This window comes from Molossus molossus, unplaced genomic scaffold (assembly GCF_014108415.1).
Source record: "Molossus molossus isolate mMolMol1 unplaced genomic scaffold, mMolMol1.p scaffold_m16_p_5, whole genome shotgun sequence".
Lineage (NCBI taxonomy): Eukaryota > Metazoa > Chordata > Mammalia > Chiroptera > Molossidae > Molossus > Molossus molossus.
Window position 1 is genome coordinate 87,266,092 of NW_023425388.1, and position 19,925 is coordinate 87,286,016.

General features: G+C 35.4%; 1 protein-coding gene across 4 annotated transcripts in view; it reads right to left on the minus strand.

Moving 5' to 3' along the window:
* ARL6 (ADP ribosylation factor like GTPase 6) overlaps positions 1-19,465 on the minus strand; it is a 49,819-nt gene extending 30,354 nt beyond the window's left edge. For 3 of the 4 annotated variants that reach the window (XR_004956815.1, XM_036243098.1, XM_036243099.1), the window contains exons 1-5: positions 19,371-19,465; positions 17,440-17,589; positions 10,466-10,527; positions 9,453-9,521; positions 5,764-5,858 (exon numbers count right to left, since the gene is read on the minus strand). Coding sequence is in view for 3 of the 4 variants with exons in the window: in XM_036243098.1 (XP_036098991.1) it covers positions 5,764-5,858; positions 9,453-9,521; positions 10,466-10,527; positions 17,440-17,562 (349 nt within the window). In the remaining variant the exon portion in view is untranslated. The remainder of the gene's footprint in view (positions 1-5,763; positions 5,859-9,452; positions 9,522-10,465; positions 10,528-17,439; positions 17,590-19,370) is intronic. The other variant, XM_036243100.1, reaches the window with a different exon arrangement.
* Positions 19,466-19,925: the final 460 nt, after the last annotated feature.

The window sequence follows — 19,925 nt, forward strand, 5'->3', positions numbered from 1 at the left end:
CTGGGGCTACCTGGTATAAGCTACCAAGTGACTTGCAGATGGCTACCACTTGTCCTGGGCTTGAAGGTGCCTGGGAGAGGCTAAGCTGTGAACTGAGGCTGGCTGTTGCTAGTGCTGGAGTTGGGGCTGCTTAGCAAGAGATAAAGGGCACGTGAATGTCCGATGCTGCCTGTTTGGGGTTTGTGAACCTCTGAGAGATTTCAAAAGTCTGAAGCATGAGCCAATAGAGCCATTTGTATGGAAAAGCTGAAAGTGGCTTGGGTAGGCCCTATAGGTGAGGGGAAGGGAAGTTTAAGGGAATCACCAGGGTGGGGCAAAAAGTGTTAGCCAGGTTGATGGAGACTCAGATATGATGCCAGCCTGTCTCTGCAGGGGAAGGATTCAGGAAGGGAACAATGGCTTCTGCCAGCACTTTTGTCTGGGCAAAAGCTGCCCCTCCAGCCCTCACCTGAAGCCAGATGACTCAATTCCTCCCCATATGTTCCTAGTGCCTTCAAAGTTGCTGCCCCTGTGCTGAATCTCAGAACAAGCAAGTTCATCAGTGAGTAAATTTGTGCGAGCTCTTTAGGAGGAACACCTGGGACTTCAGACTCTGCTGTCACTGAGCCACAATCTCCACTGGTTTTCACAGCCAGAAGTTATGGGGAATTCTCTTACCAGCAATGGAACACTGGATTGAAGAGCCTGGTGTGGGGCTGAGACTTCTCACTCCTAAGGGTGGAACCTCGCAGCTGAGATGTCCCTCCTGATTTTTAACTGCCACTCGTGAGTGTGGGACTAGCCCACTGTGCAACTTAGTCTCTCCTACCAGCCTTGATGTGGCTTCTTCTGTATATCCTTCATTAGAGGACTTTTGTTCAACTGGACTTCTGGCAATTCTTGATGGTTGTTCTGCAGTTTAGCTGTAATTTTGAAGTGTTTGTGGGAGGAGGTGAGTATAGTATTTACCTCCACCATCTTGACCAGAAGCCTCACAAATTTATCATTTTAAAGATGTAGAAAAAGAATTTGGAAAAATTTAACATTAGTTAATGATGAAAACTTTTAAAAAATAGAAATATAAGGAAATTACCTTGATCTAAAAAAGATGTATAGAAAAACTCTACAGTTAATATTACATTTAATGGTAAAATATTAAATGCAAAAAATAAGAATAAGACATGGAAAGAACCTAAGTGTTCAGGGATGTGTGGCTAAAGAAAATATGGCATGTATACACAATGGAATACAGTTGTCCTTCGCCACTTCACGCTACTTTTACAGCTTCACCCAGCAGTTCTCAACCGGTGGGTCGCGACCCCTTTGAGGGTCGAATGACCCTTTCACAGGGGTCGCCTAAGACATAACAGTAGCAAAATTACAGTTATGAAGTAGCAACAAAAATAATTTTATGGCTGGGGGTCACCACAACATGAGGAACTGTATTAAAGGGTCGCAGCATTAGGAAGGTTGAGAACCACCGAGTCTATACTATATTATATTTGAAAACACTGCGATAGAGTGAAGCCGCGGAAGTCGAAGGGCGAAGTGGTGAGGGACAACTGTGTATAAAGAAAGAATCCTACTTTGCGGAAATTCCTTTATCGTGGTAGAGTCTGGAACTGATTAACCGCAATAAACGAGGGCCGACTGTATTATTCACACATAAAACAAAATCTTGTGATTTGAGACAACATAGATAGGTTTCAAGGAAATTATGCTAAGTAAAATTAGTCAGACAAGGAAGGATAAATTATGATATGTTCTAACTTAACTGTGTTATCTAAAAACAAACAAAAGAGCTTATAGATAACAGATAACAGATGGTTGGTTGCCAGAGGTGAAGTGGGTGAAGGAGTTCAAAAGGTGCAAACTTTCAGTTAGAAAATAAATTATGTCCTAGGTATATAATGTACAGCATGACTATAATTAATAATACTGTATTACATAGTTAAAGGTCATGAAGAGAGTAGATCATAGAGAGTAATTTTCATCACAAGCCAAAAACAATTTTGTAATTGTATGGTGACAGAAGTTAACTAGATTTATTGTGATCATTTCACAGTATACACAAATATCAAATCATTACGGTGTACACCTGAAACTAATATAATGTTATATGTTGATTATACCTCAACAACAACAAAAAAGGGAATAAGACAAGACTTACTACTTCTATTCAACACTGTCCTGGAGGTCCTAACCAGTGTAATAAAACAAGAGAAAAAATAAAAGACATAAAGACCAAAATGAAAGCAGTAGAATGTGTTTTGATTGTTGCCAAAAACATGATGTTATAGATAGAAAATTCAAAGAAATGTACACAAAAAATGATTTAATAAATGTAACCATGTCCTAGAACACAAAGTTGATTATGTTCACACACTAGCAATAAACCATTAGAATATAAAATAAAATATCTATTTATAATAGTTTCCAAAATATAAAAAATATAATTTGAATCAAAGACATGTTAAGACTTATACAGAAATCTGTGAAAGATAACAGCGAAATTCAGAAAAGCATAAATAAAGTGACATACCATGTTCATAAGTTGAAACATTCAATGTTAAGTCCAATGTTAAAATGTTTTTCTTGCCCTGGCCGGTTTGGCTCAGCAGTTAGAGTGTCAGCCTGCGGTTCAGAGAGACCCGGGTTCAGTTTCCGATAGAGCACATATCTCGGTTGCAATTTGTCCCCAGTCCTGGTTGGGTTGTGCAGGAGGCAGCCACTCGATGTGTCCCTTTCACGTTGATGTTTCTCTCTCTCTCTTCCTCCCACTCTATGTGAACAAAAAATGGAAAAATGTCCTCAGGAGAGGATAATAAAATTTAAAAAAAAATTTTTTTTTCTTTAAAAATTTACATGCTGATTTAAAAATTATTTAAAAATATGGAAGACCTAGAACTACCAAAATAATTTCTGAAAAGCAGATGAGAGCTGGAGGATTTATCCTATCAGACTTTAAGATTTATTACAAGTCCACAGCAATCCAGGCAGTATGAAAACACATAAAAGAGGTCAATGGAACAGATCAGAAAAATCCATAAATAGACCTGATTATATATATATATATATATATATATATATATATATATATATATATTTAAATAATATCTGGTAAAGGTGAAAGTCAAGTGATTTCCAATTCAGTGAAAAAAGAAATTTTTCAACAAATAGTATTTGGGACAAATGTATATATATATGAAAAAAAAGCACAAAAATTACTTCAAGATAGATCCAAGACCTAAACATAAAAGATGAAACTATAATGCTACTGGAAGAAAACACATAAGAATATCTTAGTAATCTTAGGATAGGCAAAGGTTTCTTTTCTTTTTTTTTTTTTAAATCCTCACCCGAGGATATTTTTCTATTTATCATCAGATAGAGTGGGAGGAAGGGGGGGGGTGGAGGAAGAGAGAGAAACAATGATGTGAGGGTGACCCATTGACTGGTTGCCTCCCACATTATCCGACCAGGGCTGGTCTGCAGGCCGATGCTCTAACCGCTGAGCCAAACTGGCCAGGGTGGTAAAGATTTCTTAAAGAATACACAGAAAACTTGTGTGTGTGTGTGTGTGTGTGTATAATAAATTAGACCATCAAAATTAGATACATCTATTCTTTAAAAGATACTGTGAAGAAAATAAATAAGCAAGAACAGATTGGAAAAAAAAATCTTTAAAACACATATATTTGACAGAGGCTTTATGTCTAGAACACATAAAGAAATCATACATCAAGAAGAAGACAACCAAATGAAACAAATGGGCAAAATATTTAAAAAGATATTTTATAAGAGAATGTATAAGACTGGCAAATAGAACATGAAAAGATGTTCAACATTATTAGTCATCATGAAAATGCAAATTAAAAGCACAAAGAGATCCTACTACACACTCAGTAGAAAGGCTAAAATGAAACTTTATATCAACCGTTGGAGAAGATGTGGAGCAACTGAAACTCTCATACATTGCTGTTGAAATGCAAAATAGTGTAACTTCTTTGAAAAATTATCTGGCAGTTTCTTAAAATATTATCCATACATCTACCCTATGTCTCAGCAATATTATTCCTAGAATAGTATTTCATACAAGAGAAATGAAAGCATGTCTACAAAAAGCCTTTTACAAGAATGTTCAAAGCAGGTTTATTAACAATAGCCCTAAACTAGAAACAGCCGAGATGTCAATATATAAGAAACTAGATAAACTGTGGTATATTCATATATCACAAAGCAATAAAAAGGAGTAAAAATGTGATACATAAAACATCATGAGTGACTCCCAAAAACATTACACTGAATGGGAAAAAAAAATCTATGCACAACAAAATGATGTACTTTCCCCTCCATTTATGTGAAATTATAGAATAGGCAAAAATAATCTGGTAATAGAAATCAGATTAGTAGTTTCTCTGGCACCAGGTGTGGGATTTTGATAGGAAAGGGCCATGAGAGAAATTTTTGGGATAATGGAATGTTCTGTTTCTTGATAGGGAGTGTAGTTATACGACTATCCATTTGTCAAAATTACTGAACTAGAGCTTAAGTCTGACCATTTCACTGTATATAACTTACACTTCAATTTTAAAAAGAAACTTCATATATACCTCAGCTGAGAAATTCCTTCTTTGGGAATCTATCCCATAAAATGAAAACATCAGTACATAAAGATACATGGACAAAGCTTCGCTTGAAAAAAACCAAGGTTCCCATTATGTTTGAAGCAGATTTTGTAGGAACAATTTTATTTTATTGGTCAGCATTACAACACTTTTTGAAGAGAGGCAAAAGATTAATGCAAAGGGAATGCATAATCAAAAATGTATTCCCAACCCAGATAAAAGACCAATAATTTTTTTTTAAGTGAAAAAGTCACATAAAAAGTAAGGATAAATAATTTTCCCTAAAAAAATATTTGAATAAGCTTGAGGCTGTCTGATAAAAATACCAAAGTTATTGTGAAATAGCAAGAACTGTTAGAAAGTTGCACACTATTTGTGTTTCATTTCTAAACAAATCCACACTTCTTCTAAATGACTATGCTTTTCTAAAAGTCCTAGTACAAAGACCACTTAAAATCTTTTTTCAGGCATGAGTAAGCTAGAAATGCAGAGTTCCACAATACATACTGAAACACTGTTTGTAGTGTGAAAAAAAAGAATATTCATCAATTGGTAAATGAACTGTGATAACTCACAGAATGGTATACTAGACAACATTAAAAAGAATAATCATATACATGCAACCTGACTTGAAAAGATTTCCAACATGTAGTGTTACTCGTGAATGAAAAGATGCAGAAGTATAGAATATAATCCTATTTTAGCAAATAACAATGACAGTCCTCATAGTCCCCAACCCTGTACAGGGTGGAACAAATGTAGATTTACAGTTGTTTGTATGGAAATACAATAATGAATAAATATTAATTTATTTGGGATTATGTATACTTACAACTGTAAATCTACTTTTGTCCAACCCTGTATATATCTTTGGTGCATGTGTATCTGTAATATAGATAGTAGATATATAGATACATGGTATGGCATATATATAGGTATGAAAGAAAAACAAAAACAAATTGTTAATACTGGTATCTTAAAAGAACGTTAAGAGTTCCCACATGTAAGAAATGCTGTGATTACACATTTAAAATTTTAAATCAAAGACAACTGTGTAGTGCAGGTAATACCTTTTGCTAACACCAAAGAACAAAACATCCTATGTAAACAGATCCCAAAGCACAAACATCACAGACTGACATACACACACATATACCTGGATGATTCAGAAGAGTATCAAGTTCTTCTTTGGCCACAACCATTCTTAATCTATCACTACTATCAATGACAAAAATAATGGCTTGTCCATCTCTGTATAATATAAAAAATGGCAAAAATTAAAAATAAACTTATACATTTTCCCATGTTTACTTTCCATTTGCATGTCCTAACCAGTGTATTATCTCTTCATATCCTATGTCCATTTATCATTATAGGCTTTGGTACTGTTTCTTATTAGTTCATATGAGTGATTAATATATTAACCTTTAGTGGTATTTCATGTAAAATAATTTCTTTTCATTTAGATTATAATAGGGTAAATTTAATGACTTGTTATTTCATAATTTTAAAAAAATTATAAGTAAAACCACAACCTATTACACAGACACAATCATTAGTATTTTCATGTAAATCCATTTTGACATTTTGTGTATTCACATATGAATATCTACATCTACAAATGGAATCCTCCTGTTTTATACACTGCCTTCTGACATGTACATTTCTTTGATCTTTTTCATAGTATAGTTTGATATAAACTTTTATATAAAATATTAAAGCTCTACTCAAGTGCTTCTCAAATAATTTTTACCATAACCATAATAAGAAATACGTTTTACATTAAGATGCAATAGACACATAATTATATGTAAATATATTTGAAACAGGTCCCCTGAAACAATACTTACAAATAGCTTTTATTTTATTTTGTATTTTACACTGATAGCCAGCCACTGAAGTAGTTTACAGATTCACTTATAGATTACAGTGCACTTCAAAAATCACTTGATTCCTTCTGCACCCTTTCTTTTAATAGTTATAAAGTATTCCACTGCATGGCTGTGCCATCAAATACTGTCAAGCTTCTATAGATAGACTTATAGGTTATTTCCACTTTTCATTATTATTAAGAACTTTAAGATAAATATCCTCCTAAGTACATTTTTAAAAATTTCTTGTAACTTTAAAGATCTGTTCTTAGAAATAAAAATTCTAGGAATATATATAATAAAATTTAAAGTTTTAGATAAACATTGATAAATTGTACTCCAGAAATGCTATATCAATTTATACTACTACCAGCATCTTTCCTACCCCCTTGCAGCATGGCTCCTATCATTCTTTTCAATTTTGCCATTCTAACAGTACGTTATTTTACTTTGTATTTCATTAATTGCTAGTGAAGTTCAATATCTTTTCATATATTAGACATTTATATATTTTTGTGAATCACTTATTCCAGTCATGAATTAAGATTTTAAAGTTCAATGTCATTAGTAATCACACAAATATAAAAATGAAACAACTTTTTAACACCACTTTCTCTTATCACTTAAAAAAATAAATGTGGATTATCACAGTCATACACTACACGAGTGGCTATCGAAACTGGTACGACTGGAAATATCGTTCAAGAGCTTTAAATATGTTCAATCATTTTGAGACAGCAATTTCTTTTCTGGTTTCTACTCTAAAAGAACATGAAGTGTGACAAAGATTTATGCAGCAAGATGTTGATGGAAGGGTTGTTAATCCTCAAAAACTGAGAATAGCCTTCTTAACCAAACAGAGAAATGGTTAAGCAAATTTTGGTGCAGGCATATTGAAAAATATTAGGCAGCCATTAGAGTTACAGTCTTTGTGTGTTTTTCCTGATCTCCCTTATCTGAAAAAGTAGGATTAAACACTATGTATAATATATAATTTAGAAGGCTCCTTTCTCAATTATGTAAAGTGTACATTATATATTTCAAAAGCAATCTTTTAAATCTTTCAGTCTAATACTTAAAATGCACTTGTTCTTTAATAATCAGCAAAGTATAGATATAAAAAATAAATTTATGCCCTGGCTGGTTTTGCTCAATTGTTAGAGCGTTGGCCCGCGGACCAGCGAGTCCGGGGTTTTGGTTCCGCTAAAGGCACGTACCTTGGTTGTAGTTTATCCCTGGCCCCAGTTGGGGTCGTATGGGTGGCAGTCACTCGATGTGTCTTTCTCACATTGATGTTTCTCTCTCTCTCTTCCTCCCTCTCTCCCTCCTGCTCTATCAGAAGATAAATGCAAAAATGTCCTTGGGTGAGGATTAAAAATAAATAAATTAATTAATTAATTTACTATTATGGTAAACTCCTCAATAGTAACCATTCAACCTACAAGTTATCTATGTAATATTCATGAATTCAGTAACTTCTTTGAAAAAGTTTTTGAAGAAAAGGGAACTAAAATCAGAAAAAAAAAGTTTCCTTGTTTTGAAGCATTATTTTCTATGCACAGGACAACACCCAGACAAATGAGCCACACCGACCAGGGCAAATACATAATTGTTAAAGAGGGATTTTTTAAACCACCTAATTGGAGCAGGAATTTAAAAAATCCTATACTGAAAACTCAAGTTTTCTATAAAAAAAAAGTAACTCACATTTCCCCAGGAAATTTAATGCAAGATACCGTAACATGCCACTTTCCCTTTCCCAAACTGACCCTCAATGTGAAGCACTCTTCTCTCTACCTCAGAGGTCCTCTGGACAATATAGGATTTAAAGAGGCCTTAATCTATTATAGTACTCACTGAAAAAGTATCTGAAAAAATAAATATTCTTGGTTCCTTTCTGAGAAATACAATGTTTGTTACATATTAGCAGGAAAAAAATTAACCCATCAAAATCAAAATCTGATCTGGCAGTCATCACATACCATTTCAAAGAAAGAGTTCATAAGGACAAAGGGGTATTTAGTTAAGGTATATTGATAAGTTTCAGATTCTAAAAGTGAATTACACTGCCTTTAAATGAAGGAGTCCTAGCAATAAGAGAAGTTAATGAATTCACGTTAACATTGGATGCAAACCTTGAGAGGGTGTAACATGTTTGGATCCTAGTAACTTGACAGCTGTTAATCTAACGTGAGTGGCGAGTGCTTGACTTGCATATGCTGACAAGTATCTTCAGAACTGCTTGTAGAACAAATGGATCAACTGTTAGAATACGGTTATTTTAACTAAATTTATTCAATAAATATTTACTGATCTATACGCCTAGTATCGTAGTTGGCCTTGAAGAAATAATCTGAATGAAAATTAATTCTTGCCCTTGAGGAGGAGTTTACAACTTCTTAAGATGTAATAAATATGATCACAAAGATGTGAAAGTACTGTGTGAACACTGGGACAGAATAACTGGGCAAAACAGTGAAATTTCACAGATGGGGTAACTTTTGAGCTAGTCCTTAAAGCATGAATATATTGACTTTCAGCAGCACAGAAGTAGGATAGAACAAGGTGTTAAAAACTTAGAACAGCCCTGGCTAGTGTGGCTCAGATTCTTGGGCATCATTCCATGTACCAAGAGGTTACAGGCTCAATCCCCAGTAGGGGGACTGGAGGCAGCCAACTGACATTACACTCTCTTTCTAAAAAAATCAATAAACTATTCTTTAAAACACAACAACAAAGCACCCTCCAAATACAAACAAAACCAGAGACTAGCATATGCAAAGGTCCAAGGTTATAAAAGATTTCATGCATATGAGAAATAATGTGAAGTATGACTTTTTTTAAATTAGAAAATGCACTTAAATTATATGAAATTAAACACTGTAATCCAGTCTAGGTGATTATTTGGATTTCTAAGCATTATTTGTTATTATGATATACCCATCTAGTTAACAACATTCACAAACATACTTACTTATAATAGTGTTCCCAGAGATTTCTATATCTTCCTTGACCTGACATGTCAAACACTGTAAAAGACAAACTAAAACAAACAAACAAACAAACAAAAAACACGACTATAAGTTACTAACTTTAAAGTGTAACTTTCACTTAAACTTTTAAATTGTTTTCAAAGAAACCACTCTTGAGCCCTGGCCAGTGTGGCTCAGTTGACTGGATGTTATCCTGTGCACCAAAAGGTTGTTGGCTAGATAGGCTTGATCTCAGTCGGGGGGGTGTGCAGGAGGCAGCTGACTGATGTTACATTTTTACATCGATGTTTCTCTCTCTCTCTCTCCCTTTCTCTCTCTCTAAAAATCAAAACAAATATCTAAAAAAGAAAACACTCTTGAATATACAATATTCAACTTGGGCCAATTTTCTTTATTTTATTTTTTAAATTTTATTTATTTATGTATTTATTTATTTATTTCCTCATCTGAAGACATTTTTCCATTTTTGTTCAGATAGAGTGGGAGGGAGGGGGGGAGAGAGAGAGAGAGAGAGAGAGAGAGAGAGAGAAACATCAACGTAAAAGGGACACATCAAGTGGCCGCCTCCTGCACAACCCCAACCGGGGCCGGGGACAAACTGCAGCTGAGGTACATGCCCTCAGTGGAAACCAAACCCAGGTCTCTCTGGACCGCGGGCCGACGCTCTAACCACTGAGCAAACCAGCCAGGGCTGGGCCAATTTTCAAGTACAAATGCTGTAAAATAAATCTGTTGAATAGAAATATGATTTTGTAATGCGTAACAGAAAAAAAAAAAAGGATGTTTTCTTTGCTAGTGAGGTTATCAGCATTTGTCTAAAATCTAAATTCTGGAAAATTAATCCAGGGGTAGTTGTACAAATATTTTAACATCTACGGACTTCTGAAAAAAAAAAAAAATTACTTTTCTAAGAGTAGAAGGAACTACTAGGTAGATCTACTATTATCATTGTTATCCACAACTTCTTAGTCACAAGAATAATGAAGTGAATTACCTGGATGATTTGAATTTCTCTATGCTGAATCCTATTGTTGGCACTATATCTTGAGATTGAGCCTTTAAGAAAAAAGACAAATCTTAGAAATTTGTAATTATCAAAGATGAACTTTTTTCCTCAGGTTAGGAAAAAAGCATCCAGATTTTCAAATTCTAAAATCTGTTACTAAGGAGATGGCAGGATTAGACAAAATTATAATTTTTGTAAGGGGATCACTGGGGTAAATTCTTTATAGAAATTTAATGTTTACTAATTATGAGTATGTATAACAATGCATTAATTCACATTTTTTGGCTTGTTGCAAGTTAACATGGACTTAAAGTGGTTTGATAAGTCACCCTGAGTTCACATATAGGACTTTCTAACCCTTTAACACACACTTATTGAGTTTACATACACTATGGGGAACTGTCCTCATGTACGGATGGTGAATATACATAGTCCCTGCTCTCACGGAGTTTATAATCTAGAGGAGGTAAACAGCAATAAACTACTAAATTATAAACAGACAATTTTGGGGATCAATAAGTGTCAATAAAAGGTGTCTGGGGGTGGGAAGAAACAGGGCAGAAGACTGGTATGAGGCATGGTAAAAGGGTGCTCAGGAAAAACTTCTCTGAGGAGGTGACATCTGACAAAGGAGTGACTATCAAGAAGAGATAAAGCTATGACAAGATCTTGGAGAAGAACATTCGTGTAATGATCATAAGACAGGAATAAACTTACCATTTGGGAAAAGTAGCCCTGTATGTCTAAAGTGTATTGTGTAAGAGAAAGAGCCATATGCAATGAAGTAAGGGAGGTAGGGCCTTGAAGGTCATGGTGGACAATTCTTTGTGGAGAAGAGACTGCAGGTGGGCAAGAGTACAGCAGGAGACCTGCTCACAAGTCCCACAGGCAAGTAACATGCCTTACAATGACGACTTAACAAGGTGTCTCCTAACATTTCCACCATCAAAACTGTTTCAACTTTGCCCTGTCTGGTCTGGCTCAGCAGTTAGAGTATCAGCCAACAGACCAAAAGGTGGCAGGTTCGATTTCCTGCCCTGGTTGTGGTCATACGGGAGGTAACCAATCGATGTGTCTCTCCCGTATTGATGTTTCTCTCTCTCTTTTCCTCCCTCCCTTCCACTCTATCTAAAAATCAATAGAGAAATATCCTTGGGTGAAGATTAACAAAAAAGAAAACAACCCCCCCCACCAAAACCTTCCAACTTTGATTAAAAACCTTCCATCTTCTGATCCAGATGCCTAGGAGTTCTTCTTGATTCCTTTTTTTCTTATATTCTTTATATAACCATTCTCTAAGCTTTATTGGTTCCATCTTACTAACTTAGGTCAGGTCAGGTCCTTACCATTTCTTGCTTTGAATTATTATAACAGCTTTCTAATTACTCCTAATTGCTAATATGCTACCTGAGACAAGATACTTAATTTCTCTAAGCCTCAGTTTTCTCAAATTTAAAAAATATTATCCCTAATTGATAAAGTTATCATAAAAATGAAATGAGTTAATGGATGTAAAATACTCAACATTGTATCTGGTCCATAGTAAATACTCAATGAATGTTCGCTATTATAATTACTCTCGCTGATTTTATTCTCATCTCCCATTCTCTCCATACTCCCACAAGTGTAACTTAAAAAAAAAAAACACACCCTTCAGTCATCTTGTTTTTATGTGAAATTAGGAGGAATAGAGGGGAAATTGTTGCCTCACATCATTATGTTCACTTTGGTAGTCTACTTCTGGATATTAAAATTAAAATGGAAAGACAGAAACTGCAAAGTCACTGGAGCTTGGTCACTTTATGGTAATGTGTTAGTGAAAAGGCATTCTCAGAGATGCCCTGGTTCTGCCTTTCTGAAGTCTGTTTATTTAGCTTTTCCTTTCTTCTTATGAAGTACCTAGTATTCTTCCAAAAATATCTTTCTTTTTGTTGATGATTCTGGACAGTTTTTTTCTTCCTACTCAGATTCCTGCCTCATACCTTCAATGCACAACAAATTTGGAATATAGAGTCTCCTAATTTTTATTGCCCCCAAATACCCTACTGTTTTGATTTTAAAGGTTTTCATGTGCCAATCTTGTGATAAAATAATCAGCTATTATTATTAGGAAAAACATACCAATAATAAAAAAGTGAGAAAGTTAAGGATTTAAGAAATCTCTGAAAATAGTAGCCTTTTTCACTGAATCGTAAAACATTTATATAGCCTCTCCACAAATGCCCATATTCTCCACAAACTCTTTTGTTCCCAGAGAACCTCCCTTTTTTCTTCCTCTCACTTCTAAAGTTCTAATGGAAGATACAGGAAGGAGAAACTCCTCCACAAATTAATCAGGATAGAACATGGTATGTGAGCTGATGCTTCTACAGTCAAGTGGGATTCATTTTCCTCTAAAGAATTCTAAAAAATTGCCTCCAACATCTCTCTTCCTAGGCTCTATCCAGGAACAAATGCGTTTTGATCATTCTCTAAATTGGACAGGGAATAGTACAATGTAAACAAAGAGTATAGGAATTATTACCTAGGTGGGATACACCACTTAGGGCTGAGATAGCCCAGGGATAGACCAGTATCAACAAGAGAACGAGACTTCTGAGAGAGGCCCTAGTTGGTTAGTTTCATTAAGTCTAGTAAAAATGATATACTTGGGCCCAGCCGGTGTGGCTCAGTGGTTGAGCAGTGAGCCATGGACCAAGAGGTTGCTGGTTCGATTCCCAGTCAGGGCACATTGCTCCAGTTGCAGGCTCGATCCCCAGTGTGGGGCGTGCAGAATGCAGCATCAACGTGTCTCTTTCATTGATGTTTCTATCTCTCTCTCCCTCTCTCTAAAAATCAACAAAAACGTATTTCTTTAAAAAGTGATATCTACCCATCATCCTTGCCACCCAAATTGAAAATGAAAAAAATCAGCCATCCATCAATTTGTCCAAAAATATATTTAAGTACCAAGCAATATTCAAGGTATCTGGGCTTAAATGTTGAACAATACAAGATCCATGCTCTTAAGAATTTAAATTTAAATTGTGGAGGAAATTTAATAAACAGGTTACCAATTGAATATGCAAGATAACGTCAGTTTCTTTCCTTTCTTTATTTTTTTGTTAATCCTCACCTGAGGATATTTTTCCATTAATTTTTTTAGATAGACTGGAAGAAAAGGAGGGAGGGGAGAAGGGGGGGAGGGAGGGAGAGAGAGAGAGAGAGAGAGAGAGAGAAAGAGAGAGAGAGAGGTAGAGAAAGAAACATCAATGTGAAAGAGATACATTGATTGGTTGCCTCCTGCACGCCCTGGACTGGGGCTGGGGCTAGAACCTGCAACCCAGGTATGTGCCCTTGACTGAAATCAAACCCATGACCCTTTAGCCTGCAAGCCAATGCTCTAACCGTTGAGCCAAACTGGTCAGGTTCAGATTATTTTAAATGCTAAGAATATAAAACTGGATGATGCGGTAGAATGAAAGCATGTATGTTGAGAAATGGGAGAAAAAATAAGAATTTTAAATGAAAGGTGTTTATAGAGTGCATCTCTAAGAAAAAGACAGCTAAGACCAGATTCTTGAGAAGGGTAATCAGATTAAAATGTAACCCCTCTCTCCCTGTTCATCAGTTTAGAAAATACCAGCAAAGGCAACATATAAACAATAAACAGACATTAGGACAGCCTAATATTAAAAACCAGTTTAGGTCTAGAAAGTATTTACTTATCTAGAAACCAATTTTATCCACCAAAATATATGGGACTACATTAAAATGAGATTTGCAACTTTTTTTGGAAGAACATTTCTGATACAGCATTGTAGATTTCTATAATTCATTTAATTTACTACAAATAATGTTTATAATACTAAACTCACCAGAGTGTCTTCTTTGGTTCAAAGATAGGGAGGAAGCAAGTGTTATATCTATACTGTGTGACAGAGGTTTTGGGGTCTTTAAGAAGTGCCATTTCATGTGGCCTCTTCGCTATTATCACCAAGATTTTTTTTTACAGCAAAGCAACTTAGTCTGCTCTCAGGACTAGAAGTCAATTGTACTGAGGAGAAAGGATAGTTGCTAGTTCCATAATTCACCAGAGTTTAACAGAGAGACAGGGATGTTGAAAAGCAACAGGAGATTAATCGAAAAGCCTTTGTCACTGGCTTTTTTTTTTTCTTTTTCCTGGGGGTTCTCCCTAATGTAGTGTATGAAGCAGGATCAATAGGTCTTCTGCAAGACCAGTATGAAATGAGAATATCAGAAAATTTCAAGATGGACAGAACACATGCTGCTTTCTTCCTGTTCTGCACCAAATCTTTAGAAATGATAGAAGAAATTATGAAAAAAAATCCCAAGATAAAAAAAATGAGAGCAAGTGTCTTCAAAGGACCAACAGTGTTTAGGGAGAAAGCTGTTCCCATCCACATCAAAGATTATTCCTATGGTAATAACCATGTCTTGGGATAGAAATCACTATACTGTTGGGGATGATAGAGGAAGAGACTGTCATTTCTATTTTGTTCTTTGAACATTATTTCTCCCACGTTGAGCAGAATGTGCACTGGGGGATTGGTCCATTTGGGAGCTATTAACTGTGGCTTTGGTTTTAATCATTTTGTACTTATTTGAGATGACTTAAAAAAAAAAATTACTTTTGAGGCCAGTTGGGTATGGTTCCACTTTTTTACCATACATCCATTGTTCTCTAAATTCAATTCCAGACCCTATCCAATTAGATAGGATGCTGTATCCTCCTCCTAAGGAATGTATAAAGAAATCTCCTGTAACCACCTAGGTCAGGTAAAAAACTTCCACATGTTGGCTTTTTAACCTAGTCTTTTCTTTATTAGGGAAGAATCGTTTCCTGTTTCCATATAGAGAAAACTCCATTAAAATGACATTCTTAGTTTCTCTATCTCCCCTTTCCCAATTTATTCCTCTTCACTGGGGAGAAAAATGACTTGTTTGCTCAGTTTGTAAACTGGAACTAAATATCTTTGGTTCTGCCTGCCTACCTATCTGTCTCTCTGTCTCTCTCTCTCTCGGGAGCCACATGCTTATGTTAAGCATGCATTCTCATCTGTTCTTAGGTATGAGTAAACCTAGAAGAGCTTGATCTTTCCCTGAGGAGGAATCTTTGAAATTTTGGGAGGCTAAATCTCATTTGAAGAGAGTGTTAGCAAGTCCTCTGGCCAGACTTAAACTCCACCTTCCAAAATCAACCAAAAATATCAGCCCTCCAAAAGCTGATATTTTAAAATCTCTGCCTGATGTCGGCATATATATCTCAACCAATTCCCAACTCAGCTGGGAAGCCCCCTTAAAACACCTACATTACCTTCCAGATCCATTTTCAGCTTCTTATCCTAGCTACCTCAAACTAATGCCCATCTGAAAATAATACCAGTAGTTAGTTGTTTTTTGGTTTTTTTTATTCTCACCAGAGGACATTTTTCCATTTTTTATTCAGATAGAACGGGAGGAAGAGAGAGAGAGAGAGAGATACATCGATGTGAAAGGGACACACCAAGTGGCTGCCACCCGCACGACCAAACCAGGGCTGGGGACAAACTGCAACTGAGGTACGTTCCCTTAACGGGAACTGAACCTGGGTCTCTCTGGACCGCAGGCCAATGCTCTAACCGCTGAGCCAAACCGGCCAGGGCAGTAGTTAGTTGTTTTTAAATGGCAAACTTATCTATGTAGAATTAGGGAATAATGACTGGAAGAAAAGAAATAACAACATTTTCTTAATTCCAAAGCAATTTCCAACTAAACAGAAGTAAAACTGAAGATGTTGCAAAAGGAAGTTCTGCACAACCTGAAACACTGTTTGGAGGCAAGGAAGTCTATCTTTAACTATCATATTTAGGAGCAGTATTTCCCACTCTCTAGTCATTCAGTCATTAAGAGTACCAGCTCCCTAATGTTTGCCCTTTCTGTGCAGTACATATTATCTTTTTACTCAATATTTTTCATTAACTAATGGTTTTTACCTAAATAAGTGTATTTACAACTGTAAATGTTAGTTGTCTACCCAATACCCATTTCCCCCTTCTTCTATAATTACAGGACCCTCATTATTTTTTAAAGCAGTAATATGCCCTGCTTAAAAGATCCAGCCTTATTTACATATAGGGATAGCTAGTGAGATGAAAATAAGAGTTATCAGTTGGAACTTCAAAGAAGGATTATTTAGGAAGAAGGCCTATCCTTCTGCCCTGTTTTTTTCTTCTCCCTGTAACTCAGAATACAGATATGATAGTTAACCAAAGTAACCATGTAGAGATCTTGAGGATGAAAACCAGGCACTAAAAATAGCACAACAGAAAGATGGAAGATACCTGGATCTCTCGTGACCACGGAGCAGCCACAGTTGCCCTGGAATACCTCCTCTGGACTTAATTAGATGACAGAAAAAGAAACCTCTATTTTATTTAGTCCACTTTTATGTGGGTTTTCTTTATATGTTGCAGAACCTAGCTTTAACTTATGCATCATGTGTTTAATGTACTAGCTTTATATATTTTTCATTTATTAAAGTAATACACTTATTACTTAAATGACTTGAAAGTCATTGTGCTTACTACTACTGATATGCATACCACACTCTTGGGAAACTGTCTAATTATCCATAGAACCTACAAAAAGAATTCACCTTTCCCTTTGTTTTGCTTCTCTTGTACAGTGAGAGCTAGAAAGAAGGCAATACTACCTGAAAGTAAACTCAGCAAATTTGCGAAGATATTTTGAGGAAAAAGGATATCTGGAAAATATTCCAGTTTAAATAATCAAGACTTACCTATATATCTACATAAAATATACTGCAAATATGGCTGGCTGATACTTATTACTTTAAGATACTACAATGTTAACAGGATTTCATAACATGATTACATGAAATTATAATGGCAAACAAAATAATTTTGCATGTAAACCTTCTCTAGCAGAAAATCCATAAGGCATCTAACAAAGATACTTACATTTGAAGGTTTAAGTTTGTTAATGATTGTTGTTTTGCCACTATTGTCCAGCCCAAGGCATAAAACATGAACCTCCTTCTTCTTCAGGCCAAGCAACCTGGAAAGTCTGTCTAGCAATCCCATAATGTGATTAAAATATTTACAAACCAGCTGCAAGTCAGAAAAAAACAAAAAACATATATTATCCACAGGTACGTTAAGTATAGAAAATATGAGCATGTATATAAAAAAATTTAATAAGGTGCCTGGCTGGTGTGACTCAGTGGTTGAGTGTTGACCCATGCACCAAGAGGTCACCAGTTCAATTCCTGGTCAGGGTACATGCCCAGGTTGTGGGCCAAATCCCCAGTGGGAGACATGCAGGGGGTTGGCCAATCAATGTTCTCGCTCATCAATATTTTTATCTCTCTCTCCCTCTCCCTTCCTCTCTCTCTCAAATCAATAAAGAGAAAAAAAGTACAATGTAAAGGCACAATGATGTGAAAATCGTGTCAATGTAGCTTTGCATTTAGTAAATAGAATATAAGCTGATTACTAGAAAGGAGCCTTAACTGAAATGCAGATTGGCAGTTTATAACCCCTGGCAACATAAAGTAATGCCCTTGAAATACCTGTATATTTCTCACTGTAATTTTATAATATTTAAGAAGAAAATGTGGTTAAACTCAGTATTTTGTGGAGTCCACCATTTGTGATACATGAAAATATCTGCAGCTTTTCCTGGAAATCTGGAACTTTGTACAGTCAATGGGGTTCACCTAGACCTTACGGCTGAAGCTTAGATAGTAGAAGGCAGACCACAAAAATAGAGGAAAACTGAGATTCTGGCTAGATCATCTGAGCCACCAGCTAAATCTTTTTTCTGAAGCCAGCCCCATTATTGTATTTTGCAAGAATATGAAGCAATAAATATTAACTTCACTGTTTTTGTTTATCTGCTTGATTATATGCAGTTTAGGTTGTATTTTCTATCAGTAGAAACAAAGAATTTTGATATATTTATCGTAATTTTCCCTTAGTCTTACATATATCTGTTAAGTCACTACAAATTCGTTTAGGAAGAAGTTTATGTATAATATATACACATGCGCGCACACACACAATTTTATCAAAACTCAATAAATGTTTTCTTAAACCATAATTTATCTGAAATAACCTGTTAAGCATTATTTTAAAAGAACTTTAGTATACTAGTAAAGAATAAGAAAGTAAATATTGACTTCAGATTTTAACTTAGTTTTTAAAAATACTATAAAAGTTTAACTCATTTGTTTATCAATTCTTTCTTTGGAAAAAAATCCTTCCAATGCAAACGTTAAAGAATAACTCCATCAGAGATCCAAACAGAAGTATTCTGAAGTTATATAATACGGCTGATGGCATATTGCTCACTGTGTGGTAACCTGTTCATATCCTTGCAAGGTATTGTCAAATTTAGATGCTAGGTCTCCATCACCTACCAAAACATTATTATGTGGTGGGAGAAGAAAGATATCCCTTTTGTCAGCCCTAAACTGCTGTAGGGACTGCTACAGCAGTAACTACAATATACCTGTGTTCCAAATATTTCCTATTACTTTCTGGATCATCATTTTCAAAGTTCTTTAAATAGCAGCTTATTTATTTGATTTATTCCTACCGCCATCTAAGTTTCCAGAAGTCTGTCATCTTACAGCGTCTTCAGTATTTTTTTATCCTATACCATCCAGACAAAGCCCCATACCTTGAAGGATGTGAGGCTACAACAACTTAAATGATAACAGGCTTTGAAGACAATTGCATTTGAAAGGAGGCTACATCACCAATTCTGCATAGGACCTTTGGGAGATCATTATGGATAGAAGTTTCAAAACTAAATTCTCATAATGTGCAGGAAAAAAAGGTGCAGTGACCCATTCAAGCATGGGGCCTTAGAGCCACAGATGCCTTACCCAAGGAATGGGGTTGAGGTCAGGTACTCCATTTGTCCCACTTGAATCAGTTTTTCTCCTTGTGGTGGAGATTCAGATTTCATGTAATCGACTCCTTTATATCTCAGCTTAAAGATAAGCATTTGTAGAATGTACTTTAAGCTAGCCTTCTGATATCATAAACAATTCACATAATTTTAATTCAAAGTAAATTTGCTATAACTCACTTTGTTTATTGTACTAAATACACTGATATAAAGACATAGATAGTTTTCCATCTTCCATACAATTTTGAACAGATTTTAAAAAAACATTACTTCTCATATCACCCCCCTCTGGGCATCTACTAAAAAGCATCGATTGTCAAAAGCTTGATACTGAATATTCATTTTCCACAGAGACTTGGTTTGTGATTTTCCATCCTTTTTACATGGATTATCAAACAAACACCTAATGTTTGTGAAGTTGCTTTATACACAACTATGATGTGCTTCTGTTTCTTAGTAATTATACATTTCTGTAAGTTTACTTTTGCATGCATGAAAGGTGGGGAAAAAAAGATCATTCAAGCCACTC